The sequence below is a fragment of the Eubalaena glacialis genome, chromosome 19 (genome assembly GCF_028564815.1).
Source record: "Eubalaena glacialis isolate mEubGla1 chromosome 19, mEubGla1.1.hap2.+ XY, whole genome shotgun sequence".
Classification (NCBI taxonomy): Eukaryota; Metazoa; Chordata; class Mammalia; order Artiodactyla; family Balaenidae; genus Eubalaena; species Eubalaena glacialis.
The window spans coordinates 47,396,801-47,420,162 of record NC_083734.1 but is presented as its reverse complement, the minus strand read 5'-3'; the positions used below and the strand labels follow the sequence as shown (position 1 = coordinate 47,420,162).

The 23,362-nt window shown below is 37.2% G+C and overlaps 2 protein-coding genes across 5 annotated transcripts in view; both read left to right on the top strand.

Moving 5' to 3' along the window:
* KANSL1 (KAT8 regulatory NSL complex subunit 1) overlaps positions 1-23,362 on the top strand; it is a 183,444-nt gene that overhangs the window by 59,472 nt on the left and 100,610 nt on the right. The window lies entirely within an intron of this gene.
* LOC133079446 (cytochrome c) lies at positions 22,414-23,333 on the top strand. Its single transcript, XM_061174902.1, has one exon. The coding sequence runs from the start codon at positions 22,497-22,499 to the stop codon at positions 22,812-22,814; it is 318 nt and encodes a 105-aa protein (XP_061030885.1). The 5' UTR covers positions 22,414-22,496; the 3' UTR covers positions 22,815-23,333.

The following is a 23,362-nucleotide window of genomic DNA, read 5'->3' as shown; positions in this document are numbered from 1 at the left end:
AGTCTTTTGGACCTGGGGCGATGTATGTGGAATGAGAAGAAAGGTCCAAATGCAACATTGATGAAATAGAGAATTTTAGAGCTCGCTTCGGAGCTAAGTAGAAAATTGTCATTTACAAATGAGAAACCTAGGGACAGAGAGGTCAAGTGACTGTGCTAAAGGTTATTAGGATAAGAGTCAAGGTTCTGCTAGAGCTCTTGACTCCAAATCTAACATATTTCACTGATTACACACTTTAGGAAACTTGATGATGTGACTGGATTTTGATCCTTGAAAATTGGCAGAATATTGATGTAGCTAGCAGAGGCAAGAAGAGATTGTCAGTGTTTGGGGAGGAAAAGAAATGAAGTGAAATTGTTTGGAGTGAAAGGCCTTTTGTTGGAGAAGAGCTTCCCTAAGAGGAGTGACTGTGTTTAGCTTTTATGTTTATCTCTTAAAGTTCTTTTATTAAAAATTTTTTAGTTGAGGTATGATTGACGTACATTGTATTAGTTTCAGGTGCACAACATAATGATTCAATATTTGTAGGTATTGTGAAGTGATCACCACAGTAAGTCTGGTTAACATCTATCACCATAAATGGTTACAGAATTTTTTTTTCTTGTGATGAGAACTTTTAAGGTTTACTATCTTAGCAACTTTCAAATATGTAATACAGTATTAATAACTATAGTTGGCAGTGCTGTACATTACACCGCCATAACTTACTTATTTTATAAATAGAAGTTTGTACCTTTTGACTCTCTTCATCCATTTTATCTAACCCCTACCACCCACCTCTGGCAAGCACCAATCTGTTGTCTCTGCAGCTCTTTTTTGTGTATGGTTTGAGGTAAGACTTGAACTTTATCCCCCCACCCCCCACCCACCTCCATCCATGGATAAACAGTCTTCCCTAACCAGTATATTCAGTAGACCATTCTTTTAGAAGTGCTGCTTTGATGGTAAACTAAATTCATATAAACGTCTGTTAACGTGTTGTCTTCTGTTTCACTGATCCAGTGTCAATTCCTACATCAGTATCACACTGTTTGAATTATTAAAGCTTTACATGATACAGTGTTGTTCTGCATACTATCTATAATATATACTATTTGCCATAGCTTTAAATATCAGGTGGAGTAACTGCACAAATAGATATATGTTTGTGAGGGCACTATTCGTGCTCATTATCTTCTTCCGTATGGATTTTACTTACCTCAGTTTGTCAGCTTCCTTTAAATCATGTTGGGATTTGGATTGGGATTGCTTTGTGACTGTACATTAATTTGGAGATAAAACATCTTGACAACATTATGTCTTCCAAAATTGTGATATTTTTCTCTATTGACGTCCTTTATGTCTAGAGTAAAATTTATACTTTTCTTTCTATAAGCCTTGCATATTTTCTGTTGTGTTTATTTCTATGTATTTTACAGATTTTAATGCTGTTAAACATGAGCTTATTTCTTGCTGGTATGTGGGAAAACTTTTTATATGTTGATATTTTTGTTTGGCTGCCTTACTGAATTTTGCTATTCTTAGCAATTCTTTCAATTATTTCGATTTGATTTTACCAGGTAGATAGTCACTTAGTAGATAGATGGTGACATTTTTGTTTTCTCCTTTTCAATTGTTAGACTTTGTGTTTCTTTTTCTTGTCCAGTTGCATAAACTGGAACCCTCCAGTACATGGTTGAATAGTACCAGAGGTATGGGGACTTTTTTGTCTGGGTCCTGACTTTATTGTTAGAGAAGTTATGTTTAGCCATTGAGTGTGATTTGTGTTATGGGTTTGTGATGATTGTCTTTTGTTAGGTCAGACACAGTTCTTTTAATTTCTAACACAGTAAGGATTTTTGTTACAACTGAGTATTAAATACTGTCAGTGCCTTTTCAGTATCTGTGGCGGTAATTTTATATATCTATATCTATATGTATACATATATATATATTTTTCTCTTTTAGAGGCTTTAAATGATTTCCTGATGTTGATTGACCCTTGAATTAATTCAGCAAATGTTTATTGTGTGCCTGTTATTTGCCAGGGGCTCTTCAAAGCCCTGGAGATAGAGCAGTGAGCAAAATAGACAAAAATCTCTGCTGTCTCTGTAGTGTACATTCCAGTGGGGAGTTCTTAGGCTAAATATTATCAGTTATTGACTACCTGGATGACCTGGATTATTCTTTTAGCATATGTCAAATGGGAGTTGTTAAGTGTTGTGGTTTGTTTGTTTTTAGAAGAGGGGGGCTGCTTTCCCTCCTCCATGTTTGTAACTTGGAATGGCCAGTAGTTTACTTTTTGACTGGCTGTCAAATCCTTTCACAAGGATTATCTGTTCACTCACTGATGGGTTTTTTGTTTGTTTGTTTGTTTTTTGGCTGCGTTGGGTCTTCGTTGCTGTGCGCGGGCTTTCTCTAGTTGCGGCGAGTGGGGGCTACTCTTCCTGGTGGTGCGCGGGCTTCTCATTGGGGTGGCTTCTCTTGTTGTGGAACATGGGCTCTAGGTGCGTGGGCTTCAGTAGGTGTGGCGTGCAGGCTTCAGTAGTTGTGGTGCACGGGATTACTTGCTCCACAGCATGTGGGACCTTCCCAGACCAGGGATCAAACCCGTGTCCCCTGCATTGGTAGGCAGATTCTTAACCACTGCGCCACCAGGGAAGTTCCCTCACTGATGTTTTTGATAGAACTTGACTGTTAAATTTTATCTTGAACTAGTTGCCGCTATACTTTTGTGCATAGGTTTTTGCTTATATTTTAAACTTATTCTGTGGTTGTTGGTTTAAGGTTTTTAATCTCTTCCTTCAAGACCAAATTTTAGCTATACATTTTCCCTGCAAATCGCTCTTAAAAATTTCCCCATAGATTTATATTTGTATTGCTTTACTCTTGTTGAATCTACTCTTTTTTTTTTTTTCTTTCTTGGATACAAAGTTTTCTGCTTTATCAATTAGCTCTTTATAAAAACAACTTGGTTATATTGATTGAATTTGCCTTTTGTTTACAATTTTTATTTCATTGCTTTTGTTTTTATATTCACTTTCTTTGGATTTTAGAAAAGTTTCTTTAAGTTGTAGGTCATTTATTTTCAATCTGCCTTATTTTCTTAAATAAGCATTTAAATATCTAGCATTTTCTCAGTTAGTTCTTTGGCCAAATTCTAAGAGTTTGGTGTGTCATATCTTTATTATTCTTTTCTAAAATAGGAGAGCAGTTTTAGTTTCTCTTCACAATTATTTAGAAAGATGTGTTCAGTTTTCCAGTCTTTTTTTTTTTCTATTTTTTCCTATCCTTTAAAATTTTTTTGATTTTTAGTTTTGTTGCATTGTGTTAAAGAATGTGGCCTGTGTGCTTTCTGATTTTTGGAATTCGAGCTATGTCTTTGTGACCAATTACATGGTCAATTGTTAAACCTTTTATGGGTATTTGAAAAGTATATGTTCTCAGTTTAGATATAAAATTCTGTATATAAATAAGTAGTCATGATTATTTTTACTAGATTCATGATACTTCAAGTTTTTACCTCAATTATTCATTGCGTTCAGCCTTGCACAGTGTGTGAAACTTTAGAGAGCTTTAGGCTCTCTGACTTACTAGTGCTCTGATCTTTGCATCTTAGTTTTTTCTGTAACATGGGACTTATTTAACACTTATCTAATGGGGTTTTTGTTAGGCTTTTTACATACATTATTTCCTCTATCCTATGTCCTATTTCAGTGCCTGGCACATAAATAATAGTACTGATATTTAGATTTTGAGTGTATATCCAGCGTTGGACACTACTATGTTTTTCTATGCAGTGAGTGCTTTTGTACATTGTGTTCTTTCTTTTAAATTGGGTTCTGTGGTCAAAGGATATCATTTAGATGGCTATTTACCCCCCCCAGATTGCTTTCTAAAAGAATTGTATCACTTTATTCAGCTGTCATTGTTAAATGAGTGTTCCAGTTTAACTTCAAGCTTGAATGTTATTATTCTTATTTAGAAAAATGAATGTAATAAGTTCTCAATGATGCTTTATCTGCATTTTTAAATAATTGGGAGGACAAAATATTTTTCCGGCATTTACAAGTTTTTTCCCTGACAGTTGTGATTTGAGTAATAGCTGCCATAAAATAGGATTGCTTTTAAACTACCTCCTAAATAGGCTTCTTATAGGCTGTAGGAACTACAGACTCTGTTTCCCTCCTGTTTGTGTGGTTTTTCCAGAAATGAATTTGTTTAGGTGTTTCCCAACATAGGCCCTATTGATATTTTGGGCCAGATAGCTCTTTGTTATGAGGGCTGCCCTGTGCATTGTAGGGTGTTTTAACAGCATCTTTGGTCTCTACCTACTAAATACCAGTAGTGCTCTTTCTCCCCCAGTTGTGATGACAAAATACGTCTCCAGACATTGCCACATGTGTCCTGGGGAGACAAAATCACCCTTGGGTGAGGGCCTCTGGATTAGTTTTCTTTATGTCTCCTTAGAGAGGGAAGGGCACTAGCGTCAACTTTCATGCCAAATTCCAGGAATGCCCTTTGTTTCATTTTGTATAACATTCTCTAGTTATGTAGTAAGCTTTGTGTCTACTTTACCAATGAAGAAACTAAAATTGAGATAAAATCTTGAGAAGGCATCTTATAAACCATATATCATGGGTATTTCTGCTCTGATTTATTCCTTCCCTTATTATTTACTCCTTCCCCTCATCCCACCCTCACATTTCTTTGTCACCAGCCCTAAGAAAAGAATATACTTTAACTGTATTTGGGTAGTGTTTAAGGCTTTGCAATGATGATGGACATTGATGAGTCGGACCGTACCTTTAAAGTAGAAATTCTTTAAGGACAGTCATGAGGAGGAATATCTTCCTAATGAAGAATCAGAAATCAGTTAGCTCCCCTCTCCCATTTCCAGTTGCATATGATTCAAACACTTAGATATATGCCAGTCAGCCTTTCTCAGTTAAGTTGAGGTAGAGAAAAGGTTGTGAGCCACTGCTTTGTTCTTTTAGTCTTCCAGCCCCCCTTTTTTTCTACTCTTCCTCATCACTGTTATACTTTTCCCCCCCTAAAACTAGATATCCTTTTGTCCAAGGGGGTTCATTCTCTTCTACTTCAAAGTTGAGTTAAGGGTAATGGGGCTGATTTCAAAATGCTGCATCTGATTTAGAGGGGATATAGTTGAGTGCAGTATTAATCTGGTTGCAAGAAGAACAGGGCACTGAAGCAATTGCTAGAGAGAGGAGAGTTCTCTCTTTAAAGGCCTAGCATTTTGAGGCATCTGAAGCTGTACGTGAAATAGTCTGTTTTACTGGTCAACCTTTTTTGTTCTCTTACCTTTTCTGATTTGGGTAATTAACTCCCAGGGCCGGGGGTTCCCCCACCTTATAGCTCCCTTTGGATCCAGTTTTCTTAGCTTCTCTCTCTTCTTCCTACTGATATTTTCTTTTTCGTTTATTCTTGTATTAGTAAATTAAAAGGAGTGAGTAAGCTTTCTCGGTTGGTAACCTACTACTGAATAAACGACCTGGTCTCTTGATATTTCATGAAGTCTTCAACTCCTATATCTCCAGGTAGCCTTTCCGTGTAGTCTTGTCTTTCTCTATACTAGTGTTCTTTTCCTGTTGTATGAGACTTGTGTACATGAAAACATTTTGTAAACAGCCAGTGGAGTTCAGTTCATATCCTGTGCTGCTTTGTTTTCATTTCCAGCCCACATTTTGAGAATGTGTTTTTGTGGCTTCATTTATCTATTTGCTAGTTAATCCCGGAACGTTTATTTCCATAGGCTCTTGATAAAAGAGAAAGTTAATAACAAGAGAACATTATTTTATGTAGAGTAAAATGACATAGCAAACTAAAGCTGTCCCTGTGCCTATCTTTGTAGAAACAAGATTTTAAAGAGGAATTTTCCATCTGATAGTTTTACATTTATTCATGTTTCCTGTGCATTTCACGCTCCATCTGTCTCCAATCTCTTCAATTAAAATGGGTTGACGAGTTGTGTACCTGCATGTGTCTCTTTGTTTGCACTTTCTCATTAAATTTACTTCACTTGACAAGGAAAATGAATAATGCTTAGGATAAAATTGTAGTATGACCAAGAAGTAAGCCAGGAAGACTTCATAGCTAGGAGTCTAACTTTCTTCCCCAAAGCTCCTTTAGATTTAAAAACTGTTACTTTAAGTTTCTGATGTTCTGTATCAGGTGGGCTCATGACCTGGTGCTTCTGTGTCAGCACATATCTCCATGCAGTCAAGAGTCAAGACAGATGGGTAGGTGGAATGAGTTCCTTAGAGGTTCTAAGTATCCTAACATTTAAAAATTATTTATCATTCTGGACTTTAGCATCTCTGGATTTTGTTTGTTTTTTTTTTTTTGAGCAAATATTTAGCATTTTGCTGCTTTGGTCTCTTATCCTGCCAATCATTTTTTTTTTTTTAAACATCTTTATTGAAGTATAATTGCTTTACAATGGTGTGTTAGTTTCTGCTTTATAACAAAGTGAATCAGTTATACATCTACATATGTTCCCATATCTCTTCCCTCTTGCATCCCCCTCCCTCCCACCCTCCCCATCCCACCCCTCTAGGTGGTCACAAAGCACCGAGCTGATCTCCCTGTGCTATGCGGCTGCTTCCCATTAGCTATCTATTTTACATTTGGTAGTGTATATGTCCATGACACTCTCTCACCCTGTCACATCTCACCCCTCCCCCTCCCCATATCCTCAAGTCCATTCTCTAGTAGGTCTGTGTCTTTATTCCCCTCTTGCCACTAGGTTCTTCATGGCCTTTTTTTTTTTTTCTTAGATTCCATATATATGTGTTAGCATACTGTATTTGTTTTTCTCTTTCTGACTTACTTCACTCTGTATGACAGACTCTATCTCCATCCACCTCATTACAAATACCTCCATTTCATTTCTTTTTATCTGCCAATCATTTTTTAAAAGGGGCTTCTTGAGTGAGGATATAAAAACTAGTAACCTATGGTACTCTAGATTGGTAACAATGAATTGGCTCATAACATGATGTTTGCTTGTTGGACTTAAAATACAAAAAAACAACCCACCACCTGTGTCAGTCTGACACCTGTTTTTTTCAAATCCTTTTTGGCATGATCTAAATAAATCTCTGAAATTCCCCTTCCCTCTTCTTTCTCCTTTTGTGTGTGTTGTCAGTATTAGTTTCACCTAAACCCTCTGTCATTCTGTGTAACAGTAGAGGCTAAATGAGGACATTAATTGGTGAAATACATTGCTTCAAAGAAGTTTTTAGCAAAAGAACTACAGAAGGTGTCATAGTCGTAATGTAGTCCTTGATTGGACTTTTGTTGTATTTTGTTGTTCTCTTGATGTGTTTAGATTTTATAATTTAGTAAATTATTAACAAGTGAACTTTTGTATGAAATGGGTGTGTTTTAAGTGAACAATAATTTGTGTTCTGGGATTAAGTATTAAAATATCAGTATCAGATTAGTATTTAAGTAGAGGTAGAGATATTAATCTTTGTGTTAAATGTTTGTCATATAGAATTATTCAGGCACTTGTATATTAATCTGTTTGCCAAGGATGCTAATTCTTTCAGAATTTCTAGTTTTTAAATTTTATTTTCTTCCATATGTAAGTGGTTTTGAGAAATCTGATCCATTTACCATCTGTTGCTTCCAAGTTGCATGCATGGTTCTCAACGTTTGCTGTACACTGTAATCACCTGGGTAACTAAAAAAAAAAAAAAAAAAAATCCTGATGCTAAGGTTGTACCCCAGAACAGGTAAAACATAATCTCTGGGATGGAACCCAGTCATCTGTATTTTTAAAATTCTCCAGGAGCTTCCACAGTAAGACCAAAGTTGTGAGTCACTGCCCCTAGGATGTTTTTTGTGATTTGGAGACCCTTTAAAGAAAAGCTGTAGACTTTTCCTCCAGAAAAATGGGTATAATGACTCCCAGAAGCCTCCAATTAAGAACCCCTATCCTAGGAGTAGCCTTTACATGCTAGATTTAATTGGACCAGTTGAGGGTAAGAAGCTATGTAATTTGTAATGATGAAGGAATATTTTTCATCACTCAAGAGCATGTCATTCATTTAACAAATAACAAATGTATATCAAGTAGTCAGTATTTTCCAGGCTCTATTATAGTTGCTAGGGATACAGCTGCCAATATAGAATTCCTGTTTTCATGAGGTTTTATCCTAATATGGGAGACAGATGATGAGTAAATGATGTAAGGCCAGTTGACAGTTGCTAAAACAAAAAATAAAGCAACGTATGGAGATTGAAAGTGATAGTTATCTGAGGGAGGTGGTGATTTTAAATAGGGTGGTTGGGGAAGGCATCTCTGACGAGGGTTTTTGCTGAGATCTAAATGAAGTGAGAGAAGAAGTCCTGTGAAGATGTTGACAAAGAGCAGTCCTAGTGAAGAACAAGTACAAAGGCCCCGAGGTGGGACTGAGCTAGGCTTGTTGAATTTTAGGTAGGAAAGCCAGGTGGCAGGAGCACGCATGGTCATCCAGGTATAGAACAAGTGGTAGGAGATGAAATCAGAAACGCTTGTAGGCCAGTGTAAGAAGCTTGACATTTTAATTTCAATTTGATAGGAACTTAACTTGATTATAATACACTGTTGTTAATGTTTAACTTTATGCCTAAAATAATTTCGAAATAATCTTCAGCTTTCATCTTTTCAGAATTAGGTGGAAGATTAGCACTCAATATGTTGTGCTACTTGTCTGTGAAAAGATCTTAACCAGGCTGAATTTTTTTCACCAAGGACCATCCATGTCTTCTTTATATTCATATTGCTGAGCACAGAAGATGTTCAACAGTTTTTTGTTTTTTTAAAAAATTTTATTGATTGATTGATTGATTGATTGATTGCCTGCCTTGCTGGGTCCTCGTTTCCGTGCGAGGGCTCTCTCCAGCTGTGGCAAGTGGGGGCCACTTTTCATCGCGGTGCGCGGGCCTCTCACCATCGCGGCCTCTCCCGTTGCGGAGCACAGGCTCCAGACGCGCAGGCTCAGCAATTGTGGCTCACGGGCCCAGTTGCTCCATGGCATGCAGGATCCTCCCAGACCAGGGCTCGAACCCGCATCTCCCGCGCTGGCAGGCAGACCCCCAACCACTGCACCACCAGGGAAGCCCTGTTCAACAGTTTTTGCTGACAGAATAGGGACCTTGCAGTCAACTTAGACAAGGGCTAATAAATTTATATGAAAGTCATAATGTATGTTAATTTACTGGATGCCTGCTATGTGCTAATAGTCATTCCTAGTTCCCTCAGGTAGGTAATTGGAATACCTTGGAGATATTTTGGGTTTGCTTCCAGACCACTGCAATAAAGTGAATATCGCAATAAAGTGAGTCACATGAATGTTTTGTTTTCCTGGTGTATAGAAAAGTTTACACTATACTGTAGTCTATTAAGTGTGCAATAGCATTATGCCTAAAAAAATGTACATACTTTAATTGAAAAATACTTTACTGCTAAATAATGTTAACCATCATCTAAGCCTTCAGGGAGTTGTAATCTTTTTGCAGTAGTAACATCAAAGATCACTGATTACAGATCACCATAAAAAATATAGAAGTAATGAAAAAGTTTGAAGTATTGTGAGAATTACCAAAACATGACACAAACACAGGAGAAAATGATGTTGGTAAAATGTCAATGCAGGGTTGCCACAAACCTTCAATTTGTAAAAACGCAAAAGCTGTGAAACGCAGTGAAACGAGGTATGTCTGTATTTTACAAAGGAAGAAGCAGAAGCTCAACAACAGTGGCAGAACCAGTATTTGAATCCAGGCCTTTTCTGCTCTTTGCACTTTATCATGCTGTCTTCTGAGTAATGAGATTGAGAGTGATTTTTGAAGGTATAATCTGTTGAGCCAGTGTCACTAGTTCTAGTGCAATGTACTTTATTAAAACAGAACAAGAGGGCCTCAGGCTTATTACCTTAAAAGTACTGTGTTATGGGAAGGATTTTAATTGTAGGAATATTTTCTTGAAATAGTAATAATTTCTTAAATATTTGTTGAGTGTAAAGTACTATGGGAAGTGCTGAGATGAGTCATAAATAGATCCACAGGCTTAGGAGAGCTAAGATATTTACATAATTCACTTGTATAAGATACAAAGCAATTGGGACTTCCCTGGTGGCACAGTGGTTAAGAATCTGCCTGCCAGTGCGGGGGACACGGGTTTGAGCCCTGGTCTGGGAAGATCCCACATGCTGTGGAGCAGCTGGGCCCGTGCGCCGCAACTACTGAGCCTGTGCGCTAGAGCCCGCGAGCCACAACTACTGAGCCCTTGTGCCACAACTACAGAAGCCCGCGTGCCTAGAGCCTGTGCTCCGCAACAAGAGAAGCCACTGCAATGAGAAGGCTGCGTACCTCAGCGAAGACCCAACACAGCCAAAAATAAATAAATAAAATAAATAAATTTATTTAAAAAAAAAAACAAAGCAATCATTGTCACAAAAGGTATAAAGTGCCATGGAAGTTCTGCTAAGGAAGAGTTTCTTGGTACACGGAAAGGGGACATTTTGGAGGATAGATAGGATTTAGACCTAGATTGGGGTGGGGAGAACAAGGGTGTTAGGTGTTCTAGAGGGAGGAAAAAAAGGAAGATTATTCTGCATGCAGGTTTAGGAAAAGCTTGGAATTGGGGAAGTGTAAGGAGTCACGTCAGGGAATGTGGAAATAAGTTTGTATGTAGTATAGGGGTGGGGGAAGGGAAATACAACTGTAGGTAATGAAGATTAAACCTATACACAAGCATTTGTGTATCAGGCCAATGAGTGTTCTTTGTGAGAAAAGGGACTTTTGAGCTATCACATGATCTGTGATGGAAGTTGGCGTTAGTTGGTTGGATTAGTAAGGGTCAGCAAATTGGCTTGTAGGCCAAATGTGGCTCGAGGTTAGTTTTCGTAAATAAAGTTTTATTGGAACACGGCCATGCTCATTCACTTGTATACCATCTATGGTTGCTTTAGTTATACAGTGGCAGAATTGAGTAGTTGAGACAGAGACTTTATATTCTGCAGAGCCTAACGTATTTACCATCTGGCCTTATACAGAAGTTTGCCAACTCCTAGATTAGAGGGGTGGAGGCAGAAATCCTATTCAGCATTGTTGCTGTGGCTAGGGTCTGAGCCTGTGCCTTCATGTCAAATGAAATGAAATGAAACCCAGATTGCGGCAGTCCTCGCAGAAAAAGGAAAGGAGAGAGTGAATGAGCGATAGAGAAGAATTTATTGAATTTGGCAATTGCTTAGATTTAAGAGTCTAGGGAGAAGAAAGAATCAAAAATTTTTTAAAAGTGTAAGTGATTGAGGGTGTTGTTTTGGGATAGAGTAGGCTTTTAATTGTAAGCCATCTATGTGTTTTGTTCTTTAAAAAGACCTATGTTAAATATGCTTTAGAGCTCTGATCTTTGGAAGTATGAATTTTTCCTACTTTTGATAAATATTTCCCCCCTGTTTATGATTAGGAGTGGGTTTTTCTCATGGTCTAACCAGGTGATGGTTATACTTGTGAACATAAAACAAATTGTGTGTAACGTTTAAATTCTAATCCTTAAAACATGACAAAACTCTCCAGTTGTCCTTAAAACTTCAGGGAAAGAATTTTTATTCACCGTGCTCTCCTCTTCCCCCAGTTCTCTTCAGATCAGGTGACTGACTCTCATTTTTGAAATGCTGCTTTCTTTTGGGAGTTGTTATAAGGGAAGGAGCATAATGACACAACCATATCTAAAAACTTGTTAACTATTTGCTAATGTCAAAAGTGTTCAATATTTATAAATACATGAAGTTCTCGCCATAGTTGCTGCTATTCATTACTTACTGTGTGTCAAAACCATATGCTAAGTACTTTTTATAAACCATCTTTAATGCTTTAGAACTTTTCTCCGAGGTGGGAAGATGTGTCCCTACCATCCCTATTGTACCATTGAGAAACCAGGCTCCAGGTAAGTAATTGCTTAAGTTGTACAGCTACCAAGGCCAAGGTTATTGCTACCCTAAACTTGCCGTCAGTTTGTACTCTGGTGGTTCTTAAATTTTATGTTCATTAGAATCACCCCAGCACTTTAAAAAAAAATACATATTCCTGGACCTATCTGTCAAGGATTTGCCTCATAGGTAATTCTAATATCTGTGATCCTTGCATCAAACTTGGATAAAACACTGCCATACATACAGACTTCTATTACCAGATGTTGCTTCATGTGGAAAACAACTACTTTTACCCGAAACCTATTCCCATATGGACTGAAGTTTTTGCTTTTTATAAACATTTTGAAATATTTGTTAAGTTAGCAGGAGTTCATGTGATTATGTAGTATCTTACCAGTTGAGGATTTTCACCTTCCTCTCTTTAAAACATGTTTAGAATTTTTAAACCAGTAATACAAAATACATATATTGATTTCTTCTCTACTGCATTTTGAGCATGTTTAATTTTTTAATTGGATCATGTTTTTGCATCCAAGTATTGTGGCTTTTCCAGGTCATCCTAATTTGAAGCAACACATTACTTAGTCAATTGATCGGATCTTTCATCTTTTTAAAAGAAGAAACATTATCTAGATGTAAAAACCTGTCAAATTTCTGTGATATTTTTCAGCTTTACGCCTTAGGTTCAGTACAGAGGAAAGGGCCCTGGATTGTCGAAAGACCTTGTACAACTTGGCCAGTTATTTGACCTTGGTTATGCCATATAACCTTTCTTAATCACTTTCCCTATCTGTACAATAGAGACCATACATGGCTTGATGGCATGCCCTGTTTCCTATTGTTTTGATCAAAAGAGTATGTGAAAGTTCCTGTGAAAACTGAAAGCCTATTCAAATAAGAAGTGGTGGTATTTTCAGAAGCTTGTGGATGAATGAAGCATTTATTTTAGTGCTGTTCACAACTTAGTCTCATAATAGTGAGTGCTTACCGGGGGGTTCTATGGAGGTACACTAATTGCTTCTTTAGGAGATGTTTTTAGCTGTCTAGAATGGAGGACAAAAAGGCTTTAGAGAAGGTAATATAGATGGAGTACCTTCATGCTCATCATTTCACTTAGAGTTCATTATATTATTTTAGACACACTCTAGGTAAGTTTTGTAGTTTGATTTCCTAGTTCATAACAGAAGGGGTTTTGTAAGCTGTACTAGCCTGACAATTTGTGCTTTTTTGTTTAAAAAAAAATCTTGTGGAGCTATTTATTGAATGGAAATTCAGACCTAAGTAGTTGCTTAGCCCTGAGAATAAGGCTGTGTTTCAGCATAGTACAGCAGTGTTCTTCAGGAAGATAACTTTCCTGGGTAGCTATTATCTTTTCTAAATTCCTGATGACAGAGGTTTGGGGAATTCAGAACTATCTCCAGATATTACATTATCAAATTGGTTAAGTAGAAATAGAAAATTTGTTGCATAAATCAGTAGCTTTGTCTTCCTAAGAATCTTAGGAAATAGGAAAGGCCAGGAGGTGGTGTCTGTATTTGAAATATGGAATGGGCCCATAGAGGGTGAGTTGGAACATAACAGTTAAGTGAATGTGGACTCTTGAGTTTACCAGTGCTCTTAAGTCATATTACTAAAGACCTTTATTTTCATGCAGAATCACTCCTTGTGGCTTTTCTTTGTATAGAGTGGGTTTAAAGCAGACTATAAGAAGCAGATCTTTGGATGGGATGATGGAATTTATAGTCTCTGTCAGTTCTGAAAGATCTATTTTTAGCCATATACTCTTTTTACCACCTAGTAGAGTTTGACCTTGTTCCCACTCATAAGAATTGAGGAAATGCAGTTTAGACTACCCAGCTTCTTTTGAACTTTAAAACAGATTAGTAGTTATCTTGATACTTTATTTATTCATCATTTACTATGTGCCATCCAAATAATTTTAAATAATCTGGAGAGAGAAGAGAAGTACCATTCATCCTGTGTGGAAAAAGACACAAATCAGCAATAAATTTGGCTTAGGGGGCTTGATATTTTCTCTTTTCACATAGAAGGTTAAGTGCAGTGTCATTATCACTTTGTGGGGGAGGGCTACAAAAGCAGAATTATCATCACCAGCTACTCTAAATGGTCTTAATTTCATTCTTGGAATTTTTTGCTGTGTGGTGTTCCCCTGGTCATATTTTGGTGGGGGAGGCTCTTTCTAGATGGTGTTCCCCATAAACAAATTATCGTATATGGGTTATGTACCTGGCAACCTGTACCTGCAATTCGTGGGTGTTGATAAAGGTTCACCAGAACCTGTTTGTTTGTGCTTTTTTTTTCATAAATGATTAGAAAGAATGCTGAGTCTGAGAATGTATTTTTGTATTGAGTTCGTTAGAGAGCCATAGGAATTGGCAGAGTTGGTTCAACTTGTCTTTGATTTAAATTTGAGTATGTAATTAGTAGTCTTCTGGTGTTTCAGAAGTTTGTTGTAGGCCTTGTGCTGAGGTGGAAATCTGGAATTTCTTGTTCTGTTTTAAATTGGCGTTTGCTCATTTATTCACTCAACAAACATTTCTTGATTATCCCTAGAGTTTTGGTACACCATGGGAAATCTAGAATTATTATACAGTCTGCACCTGCTATTGTGAATAATAGGGATTTTGAAAGGACTTGGAAAGTAAACCTTTCTTTTCTTCAAAATGATAGTTCTATAATTTTAACATTCTGTGGGCTAATTTCTTTTCCCCCAATGACAAAGTAATAAAAACTCTTTATAAAAGGCAAAGATCACAGATATGTGAAACAGAAGTGTTTACAAAATGCTAGTATTACTTGGTCTGTTGTGATGCCACTGTAGAAAGTACTCCCTTCGCTGGGGTAGTGTAGAGAGCACGTGATTTGGAATCAGACTTCCGGTTTCGGCTTCATTATTTTACTAGCTTTGTGGTCCTGAGCATATCACTCAACCACTCTGGACCCTCAAGTATTCACATCTCTTCTGGGAAGACAATAGCCTCACAGAATTGCTGTGAGAACTTTTAATGTGTGAGCACATAATATGGTATTTGGCTCTTTTTTAAAAAAATTTTTTTAATAAATTTATTTATTTATTATTTATTTTTGGCTGTGTTGGGTCTTCGTTGCTGCACGCCGACTTTCTCTAGTTGTGGCGAGCGGGGGCTACTCTTCGTTGCAGTGTGCCGCTTCTCCTTGCTGTGGCTTCTCTTGTTGTGGAGCACGGGCTCTAGGCGCTCGGGCTTCAGTAGTTGTTGCACGCGGGCTCAGTAGTTGTGGCTCAAGGGCTCTAGAGCTCAGGCTCAGTACTTGTGGCGCAAGGGCTTAGTTGCTCCGCAGCATGTGGGATCTTCCCAGACCAGGGCTCAAACCCATGTCCGCTTCATTGGCAGGCGGATTCTTAACCACTGCACCACCAGGGAAGTCCCTGGTATTTGGCTCTTAAATGAATATTCTCACCCTACTTTTTCCTTTTCCCTCCCATCTCAAGGTCCCATATTTTTAGTTTGTCTCATGGCCTTTGAGGACTTTTTAATTTGGGTATATTATAGCTGTATACATGTATTTGGTTTTGCAGTGTACATATGGAGTTGGGTTTTTCTAAATGTGTGATTTTTAGATATCCACTGGATTGAACATAGTACAAAAAAGGAAGGTGTAAAATATTTCCTTTTACTACATACTTGTTTTACTGTTCTATTGATGGACTTTTCTGGTGTTTGCTATGCATAAAGCTCTTTTTGTATTATTTATTTAGGGTCTCAGAATCTATAAAAGAGAATTTGAACAATTCAGAAGACCTGGGTATACCAGGTATATCTTGTTAGTTTGCTTTCCAAAAAGGTTCTTTCAGTTGTATTCATTTATAGCAGCAGGATATCAGGTTGTTTAACCATATTCCAATTAGCATGGAGAATGATCCTTTAATGTTCGCTAAACCTATGGGTAGAAAATAACATCTTTACTTAAATTTGCATTTAAAAATTTTTGGTGAGGTTGAACATTCTCATAGGTTTAAATTAATCTTTTAAAAAAGTAGTCATTCATTTTTATGATTCTTAGATGTAGCAGAGCTATTAATCGTTTGTTGATAATATTGGAAATCAGACTTGAATAAGATACAAATTATATACAGTTAAATTTTTTGCCTATTGATCTTTTCTCTTGAGCTTTCTTTCTCAACCTAAGGTATTGGAAATCCTTTACCGCTCCAACATTAATAGGAGAATTTTTTCTTATTTTCTTCTAGATGTTTTTAGTGGTTTTATTTTTTAGGAATTAGCCCTTTAATCCATCAAAACATTTTTTGTTGCATGCTATGAGGATCTAAGTAAGTCCTCTCCGCCACATTTCCCAAGTAGATAACTAATGTCTCAAAACCACTTATTTTTATATTACTTTTCTTTGGAACTCTTGAAGTTTCATTAAACCCACATGTTAATTTGAAAAAAATATCTTTCCATCCGAAATCTGGGTTGTTCAGTTTTCTTTATATTCGTTTAGCCTATTTTATAAGGGTATTTTTGAGCATTTTGTACTTTTTTTTAAATGCTTTTTTGAATAGGATCTCTTCATTAGATATTTTTATTGCTGGCAAATAGCAAAAATACTAAACATGAAAAAAATTTTTTTACATCTTTTATCTGGTATCTTACCTACTTTAAAAGTCTGGAAATAAGTACAAGTAATATTAGGAAATAATTCATTTTTGATAAGCATTTTATAATTGTATATATTCATGCTGCCTCCTACCCCTCTCTCCAATAGCTTGAAAGAGTAATGGCAGGATCAATGATATTTTAAAATAAAACTATCCTGGTGATTTAAATTCTTACGAAATCTGCGAAAGGGATAATAGTGACTTTGCACATCTTTAAAATGTTACACAAAAAAATATAAGTGAAAATCACTGCCTACCATCTAGTAGGCACTAATGTTACATTTCTCTTAGAATAAGACTTTTATGAGCAATTCCTCCTGGTAACATTTATGCATACGTATTTAAAATACTGCCACTGTTTTTTCTTTTGGGTTGATAGTTCTATGGCATGAAAACTAAATCTAGCTAATCCACGTGCTCTAAAGCAGGTAGTTTTATTTTTCTCCTTTACAAAAGTAATGATCTTAGAGTCATGGAATTTTGCTGCGAGTTTTAAGAGTCCTTGGATGGTACTTGGGCTACCCTCTTAATTTCATAGATGGAGAAACTGAGTTCTAGACAAATTTACTGTGGTCTCACAGCTTGTTTGTGATAGACTAGGAGACTCATTCATATGTCCCTTTATAGTAAGTCTCCCAAAAAGGTTATCCATACTTGGTTTGAATGAAGACATCATCACTTTCTTGGACAGCAGGGAAAGTCTACATGTCTTTGGCGAAAAAAATTTCTTCTTGCATCTTCTGTGTTGGTGCTAGTTTTGTTCCTTCTCCCTCCCCATAGAGTGTCTTCTCGTGATAGCTGCTCAAGTATTTGAAAGCCACTGTTTACCTATAGACTGACAGTTGACTGACCAGCTTATGATATTTAATAAACACTTTTTAACGTGGATTATTTCATTTAATGAATGTCATGTGCTTTTCTGTCTAAATATACCTTCTTTCTTTTAGCCATTTTTAGGTCTGATGGACTATCCTTGTTACTTCTCTTTGTGTTTCTATTTGGATCTCTGTGAGACAACTGTCTTGTGGCTTGATTAGTATTACAGAGTCTGGTGGTCCTATCACTAAGCCCTATTCTGATAACAGTACTTTTATTATTGCAATTTCAGCTACTTTGACAGTCTTATCTAGCCTGCTGTCAACTTAAACCTTTGTTTTTCTCACATATGGTCTTGCCCATTTTGTCTTTGTACAGCTGGCTTTTTGATCCCAACTGCAGAAACGTAGATTATCCATAAACTCTAAAGTGGAGACTCTGCTTTAATATGAAGTGCTTGTAATTGGTTAGTTTATTTTTTGTTTACCTGGTCATTATCATCTATCTAGGAGAGGGCAGAACTGTGATGACCTTTTGCTTGGTGATCTGAAGAGCTTGCATTTCTCTCTTCAGATTTTAATTTAGTTGGGAGAACATGGTCAGTCCATAAAGGGGTCTGGGAAGAGTCGGAAAGTGATGTTTGACTGTTAAAGTTTACTTTTTTTTTGATACTTCAGGTAGTTTTTTGTTTTTTGTTTTTTTCATTTTTCATTTTTCTTTTGGCCGCCCAGCTTGTGGGATCTTAGTTCCCTGACCAGGGATTGAACCCAGGCCCTCGGCAGTGAAAGTGCGGAGTCCTAACCACTGGATTGCCAGGGAATTCCCACTTCACATAGTTTAAAACAACAACAGGGACTTCCCAGGCAGTCCAGTGGTTAAGACTCCGAGCTTCCATTGCAGGGGCACTGGGTTTGATCCAAGGTCAGGGAACTAAGATCCTGCATGCTGCGTGGCACAGCCAAAAAAATAAAATAAAGTAACAACAAAAGTCCTAACAAAGAGCCACAGTTGTAATTGTATTCCATTTTTTTGGACTCTAAGCTGAAAAAAATTTTTTTTTCTTATTTTGCACCCAGTGTTTCCACAGTAGCTCAGTGGAATGAATGTTTTGAATTTAGTGCAAGAGACCTTATATGAACTCAAGATACTGCGTGGAAGTATTTATTTACCTGAGACCCTTAAATATCCCCTTCCTCCCTCCAATGAACTTGATTTAGATGTGTAGACAACTTTGAGGGAAGAGAAGGGCACTTTGACTGCTTTCTTGTCTCTAAGAGTAGCTAAATCTAGGGTTCTGTGAAATGATTCCTAGTGGCAAAGCTTCAGTTTGGACCCTGTTCCATAGGATAATGGCTGAGTTTAAATGTGGATATTTCCTACTTCAAGATCTATTGGTCTGAAAGGTAGATTTGTAATTTGAAAATTGAGCTGGCTTGGGTGCCCAGTGTGAGGGGCAGGATAGGTTTCAGTCAACAGGGGCATGCTGAACAATCTACCAGGAAGTGGAATGTGACCAGAGACTGCAAGATGTCGCTTTCATACCTAATAACCCATCTACTTGACTTAGCGTAGCTTTAACCAGTAGAAAAAAAAATATTCTTAGGGTGTAGAACTATATTTCCTTTTTCCTAGTCCAGATATGTGTTGTTAGTGATCTGCGGCATTGATCTTTGGCATGGCACACTAATGTTAATGGCTGGCTTGCAGAGCTGCTGTGGCCATCATTGAATTGTGGTAGGGCAGCGGGGAGGTTACTTGAAACACCTGGGTTGTAGCGATTGTGGAGGGTCCGAAAAGGCCTGGGAAAAGGAGTTTCGAATGCTTTTGTTTAAGCAGTAGGAACATTCCTGCTCAGGGTTATGACATAATGAAATTGTTTTAGGATGAAGACTCTCACAAACGTATGTACTTATTAGAACAGAAGAAAGAGTCTGAAGACAAACAGTTAAAAAACCGCTTTGCAAATAGTTGTCCTTCAGTATCTGGAGTGGGGGTGGGGATTAGTTCCAGGAGTGTGGTCCCCCCCACCCCCCGAAGATACCAAAATCCATGGATGCTCCAAGTGCCTTATATAAAGTGGTGTAGTACAGTCAGCCCTTTATATCCCAGGTTGGTTGATTCCCAGGATGTGGAACCCTGGAATAGGGAGGGCCGACAGTATTCAGTTCATTGTGGTAACACTCAAAATAATAAATAACTTTACCCCAAACTGTCTAAAATTGCGAGTGTCCCTTGATGTTTAGACCTCTCTGCATTCCTCTTTGATTTTCTTTGAAATACTTTGCTCCTGAGAACTGTTTGTATCAATTGTTACTATGTATAAGACCTTTTTTTAGGATAGACACCAATGAAAGCTGTTTGTTTTGTATCAAAGTTATAAACTTTGAAAGACTAAGTTTCTTTTCAACCAGATACTGATCTGCATGATTTAACTCTAAGCAAAAAATTTTTTAATAACAAAGAATACACAGGCAAAGTCTTCTAATTTTTCATCCTTTTACTCTCTACCCCAAATATTCACTTAAGTGCCATAATATAATACTGATATTTTAAATTTTATCCAGACCTTTAAATTTGCCTTTAGACTTTAACAGTGGTTTTCAAAGTGTGGTCCACAGACCAGCAGAATGAGCATGACTTGGGAACTTAAGTTCCTGGTTAGAAATCCCTCACTTAGTTTAGAAATGCAAATTCTCAGGCCTACTTAATTAGAAACTATGGGGTTGAGGCCTAACAGTCTGGTTTTTTTTTGATTGTTTTTTGTTTTTTTAACATCTTTATTGGAGTATAATTGCTTTACAATGGTGTGTTAGTTTCTGCTTTATAACAAAGTGAATCAGTTATACATATACATATATCCCCATATCTCTACCCTCTTGCATCTCCCTCCCTCCCACCCTCTCTATCCTACCCCTCTAGGTGGTCACAGAGCACCAAGCTGATCTCCCTGTGCTATGCGGCTGTTTCCCACTAGCTATCTGTTTTACATTTGGTAGTGTATATATGTCCATGCCACTCTCTCACTTTGTCCCAGCTTACCCTTACCCCTCCCCGTGTCCTCAAGTCCATTTTCTAGTAAGTCTGCGTCTTTATTCCCGTCTTGCCCCTAGGTTCTTCATGACCTTTTTTTTTTTTTTTTAAAGATTCCATATATTTGTGTTAGCATACAGTATTTGTTTTTCTCTTTCTGACTTACTTCACTCTGTATGACAAGACTCTAGGTCCATCCACCTCACTACAAATAACTCAATTTCGTTTCTTTTTATGGCTGAGTAATATTCCATTGTATATATGTGCCACATCTTCTTTATCCATTCATCTGTCAATGGACACTTAGGTTGCTTCCATGTCCTGGCTATTGTAAATAGAGCTGCAATGAACATTGTGGTACATGACTCTTTTTGAATTATGGTTTTTTCAGGGTATATGCCCAGTAGTGGGATTGCTGGGTCATATGGTAGTTCTATTTTTAGTTTTTTAAGGAACCTCCATACTGTTCTCCATAGTGGCTGTATCAATTTACATTCCCACCAACAGTGCAAGAGGGTTCCCTTTTCTCCACACCCTCTCCAGCATTTATTGTTTCTAGATTTTTTGATGATGGCCATTCTGACCTGTGTGAGATGGAATCTCATTGTAGTTTTGATTTGCATAATGATTAATGATGTTGAGCATTCTTTCATGTGTTTGTTGGCAGTCTGTATATCTTCTTTGGAGAAATGTCTGTTTAGGTCTTCTGCCCATTTTTGGATTGGGTTGTTTAACAGTCTGTTTTTAACAAGTAAAACCTCCGTATGATTCTGGTGCAAGACCAGAGTTTGAGAACCACTGATTTAAAGCAAAGAAAGGATGTCATTTCTTTCCTCGGGATTATTTAAGATATGAAATTCAGAAGGAAAGGGGTGGGATAGAGTATATAATTAATGGAAAATCATGACTTTGTGGGTCACTTTCATTGCTAGTGTAAAGGCTGTTACTGATCTTTATTTCTCTTAAACTACAAAAATAATTTTGGACTGTTAAAACAATTTACTATTAGAATTAATGAAGGAAGATTAAGTTTGGGATGATTTTTGTCTCCTGAATGGCCCTTACTTAATGGAATCTCTTGTTAGATCACTTGTTAAATATTTTCATTCCTAATCCAGTTCAGAATACTGGCTAGAGGAAATATATAAAATGATAGCAGATACTTCCAGTGTATTGGCAATGGAAATACTTCACACTGATTATGTGGGTGGGGAACTAACACTTATTATTTTCATATGTCCATGAGAAAGAGCCTTCATGGTTTTTTTAACAGCTTTATTGAATTATAATTCATATACCATCTAATTCATTCATTTAAAATATGTAATTCATTAGCTTTTAGTACATTCCCAGAGTTGGGCAAATATCAGCATAATCTAATTTTTCCTAATAAATTGATTTACTCCAGATGTTGATCACATAAGAATTAAGTCAGTGAAAGCAACTCAGGTGTCCTCCAACAGATGAATAGATAAAGTGTGGTGTAGACGTAAAGTGGAACGTTACTCAACCTTAAAAAGGAAGGTTATTCTATTCTGTACTATTGGAGTACAGTTGATTAACAATGTTGTGTTAGTTTCAGGTGTACAGCAGAATGATTCAGTTATATTCTTTTTAAGTTCTTTTCCCATTTATTACAGAGTATTGAGCAGATGTCCCTGTGCTGTACTGTAGGTCCTTGTTGGTTATCTATCTTAAGGAAGGTAATTCTGACATGTGCTACAACATGAATGAACCTTGAGAACATTATGCTGAATGAAATAAGCCAGTCATAAAAGGCAAATTCTGTATGATTCCACTTACATGAGGTGTCTAGAGTAGTCAAATTCATAGATAGTAGAAAGGGGAATGGTGTTTGCCAAGGGCTGGAGAGAAGGGGGAATCAGGAGTACAGGGTTTCAGTTGCAAGATGAAAAGAGTTCTGGAGATGGGTGGTGGTAATGGTTGCACAACAATGTGAATATGCTTAACACCCGTGAACTGGGTGTCCTTGGGATTAGAGAGCGGGACGTTCGGCTTGCGAGCGGGAACGGCTTAGTCGTACACGGAGAAAGAACGATTTAAAAATGTGTGATGTTGAGAAGGGCAAGAAGATTTTTGTTCAGAAGTGTGCCCAGTGCCATACTGTGGAAAAAGGAGGCAAGCACAAGACTGGGCCAAATCTCCATGGTCTGTTTGGGCGAAAGACAGGTCAGGCTGTCGGATTCTCTTACACAGATGCCAACAAGAACAAAGGCATCACCTGGGGAGAGGAGACGCTGATGGAGTATTTGGAGAATCCCAAGAAGTACATCCCTGGAACAAAAATGATCTTCGCTGGCATTAAGAAGAAGGGAGAAAGGGCAGACTTGATAGCTTATCTCAAAAAAGCTACTAATGAGTAATAGTTGGCCACTGCCTTATTTATTATGAAACAAATGTCTCATGACTTGTTATGTGTACCATATTTAAATTGATCTCATACACTAGAATTCAGATCATGAATAGCTGATGTAATATTTCTGTCCTGATTTAAATAAGATTGGCTTGTGGCTAAATGAATATGGTCAGCTTTTTGAATTTTGATAGTAATTCTGGTTCAGCAAGTACTATCACTGTTTTCCCCTTCTAAAGAGATGATTAAACTTGAATAAGGAATGTTAAACTTTTCAGGGATATGGTGAATGCCTTCTCAAACCCTATAGGAGATTGGTTTTATATTTAGATTTCTATAACTGGTTATATTAATATATTTAAATATTGAGAAGCTCCCTTCACTGTCTCATAGACCAGCAAGATTCACCTGTGTTTCAAGTTGTGTTCATTCACCTGTTAAGGCAAGGGCTGAAGATACGCTGACAATGTCCACTTTATCTTTTTGGTCTTAACTATGCCAATTTAATTAAAATTCTCCATCAAAAAAAAATAAATAAATAAAAAAACACCCGTGAAC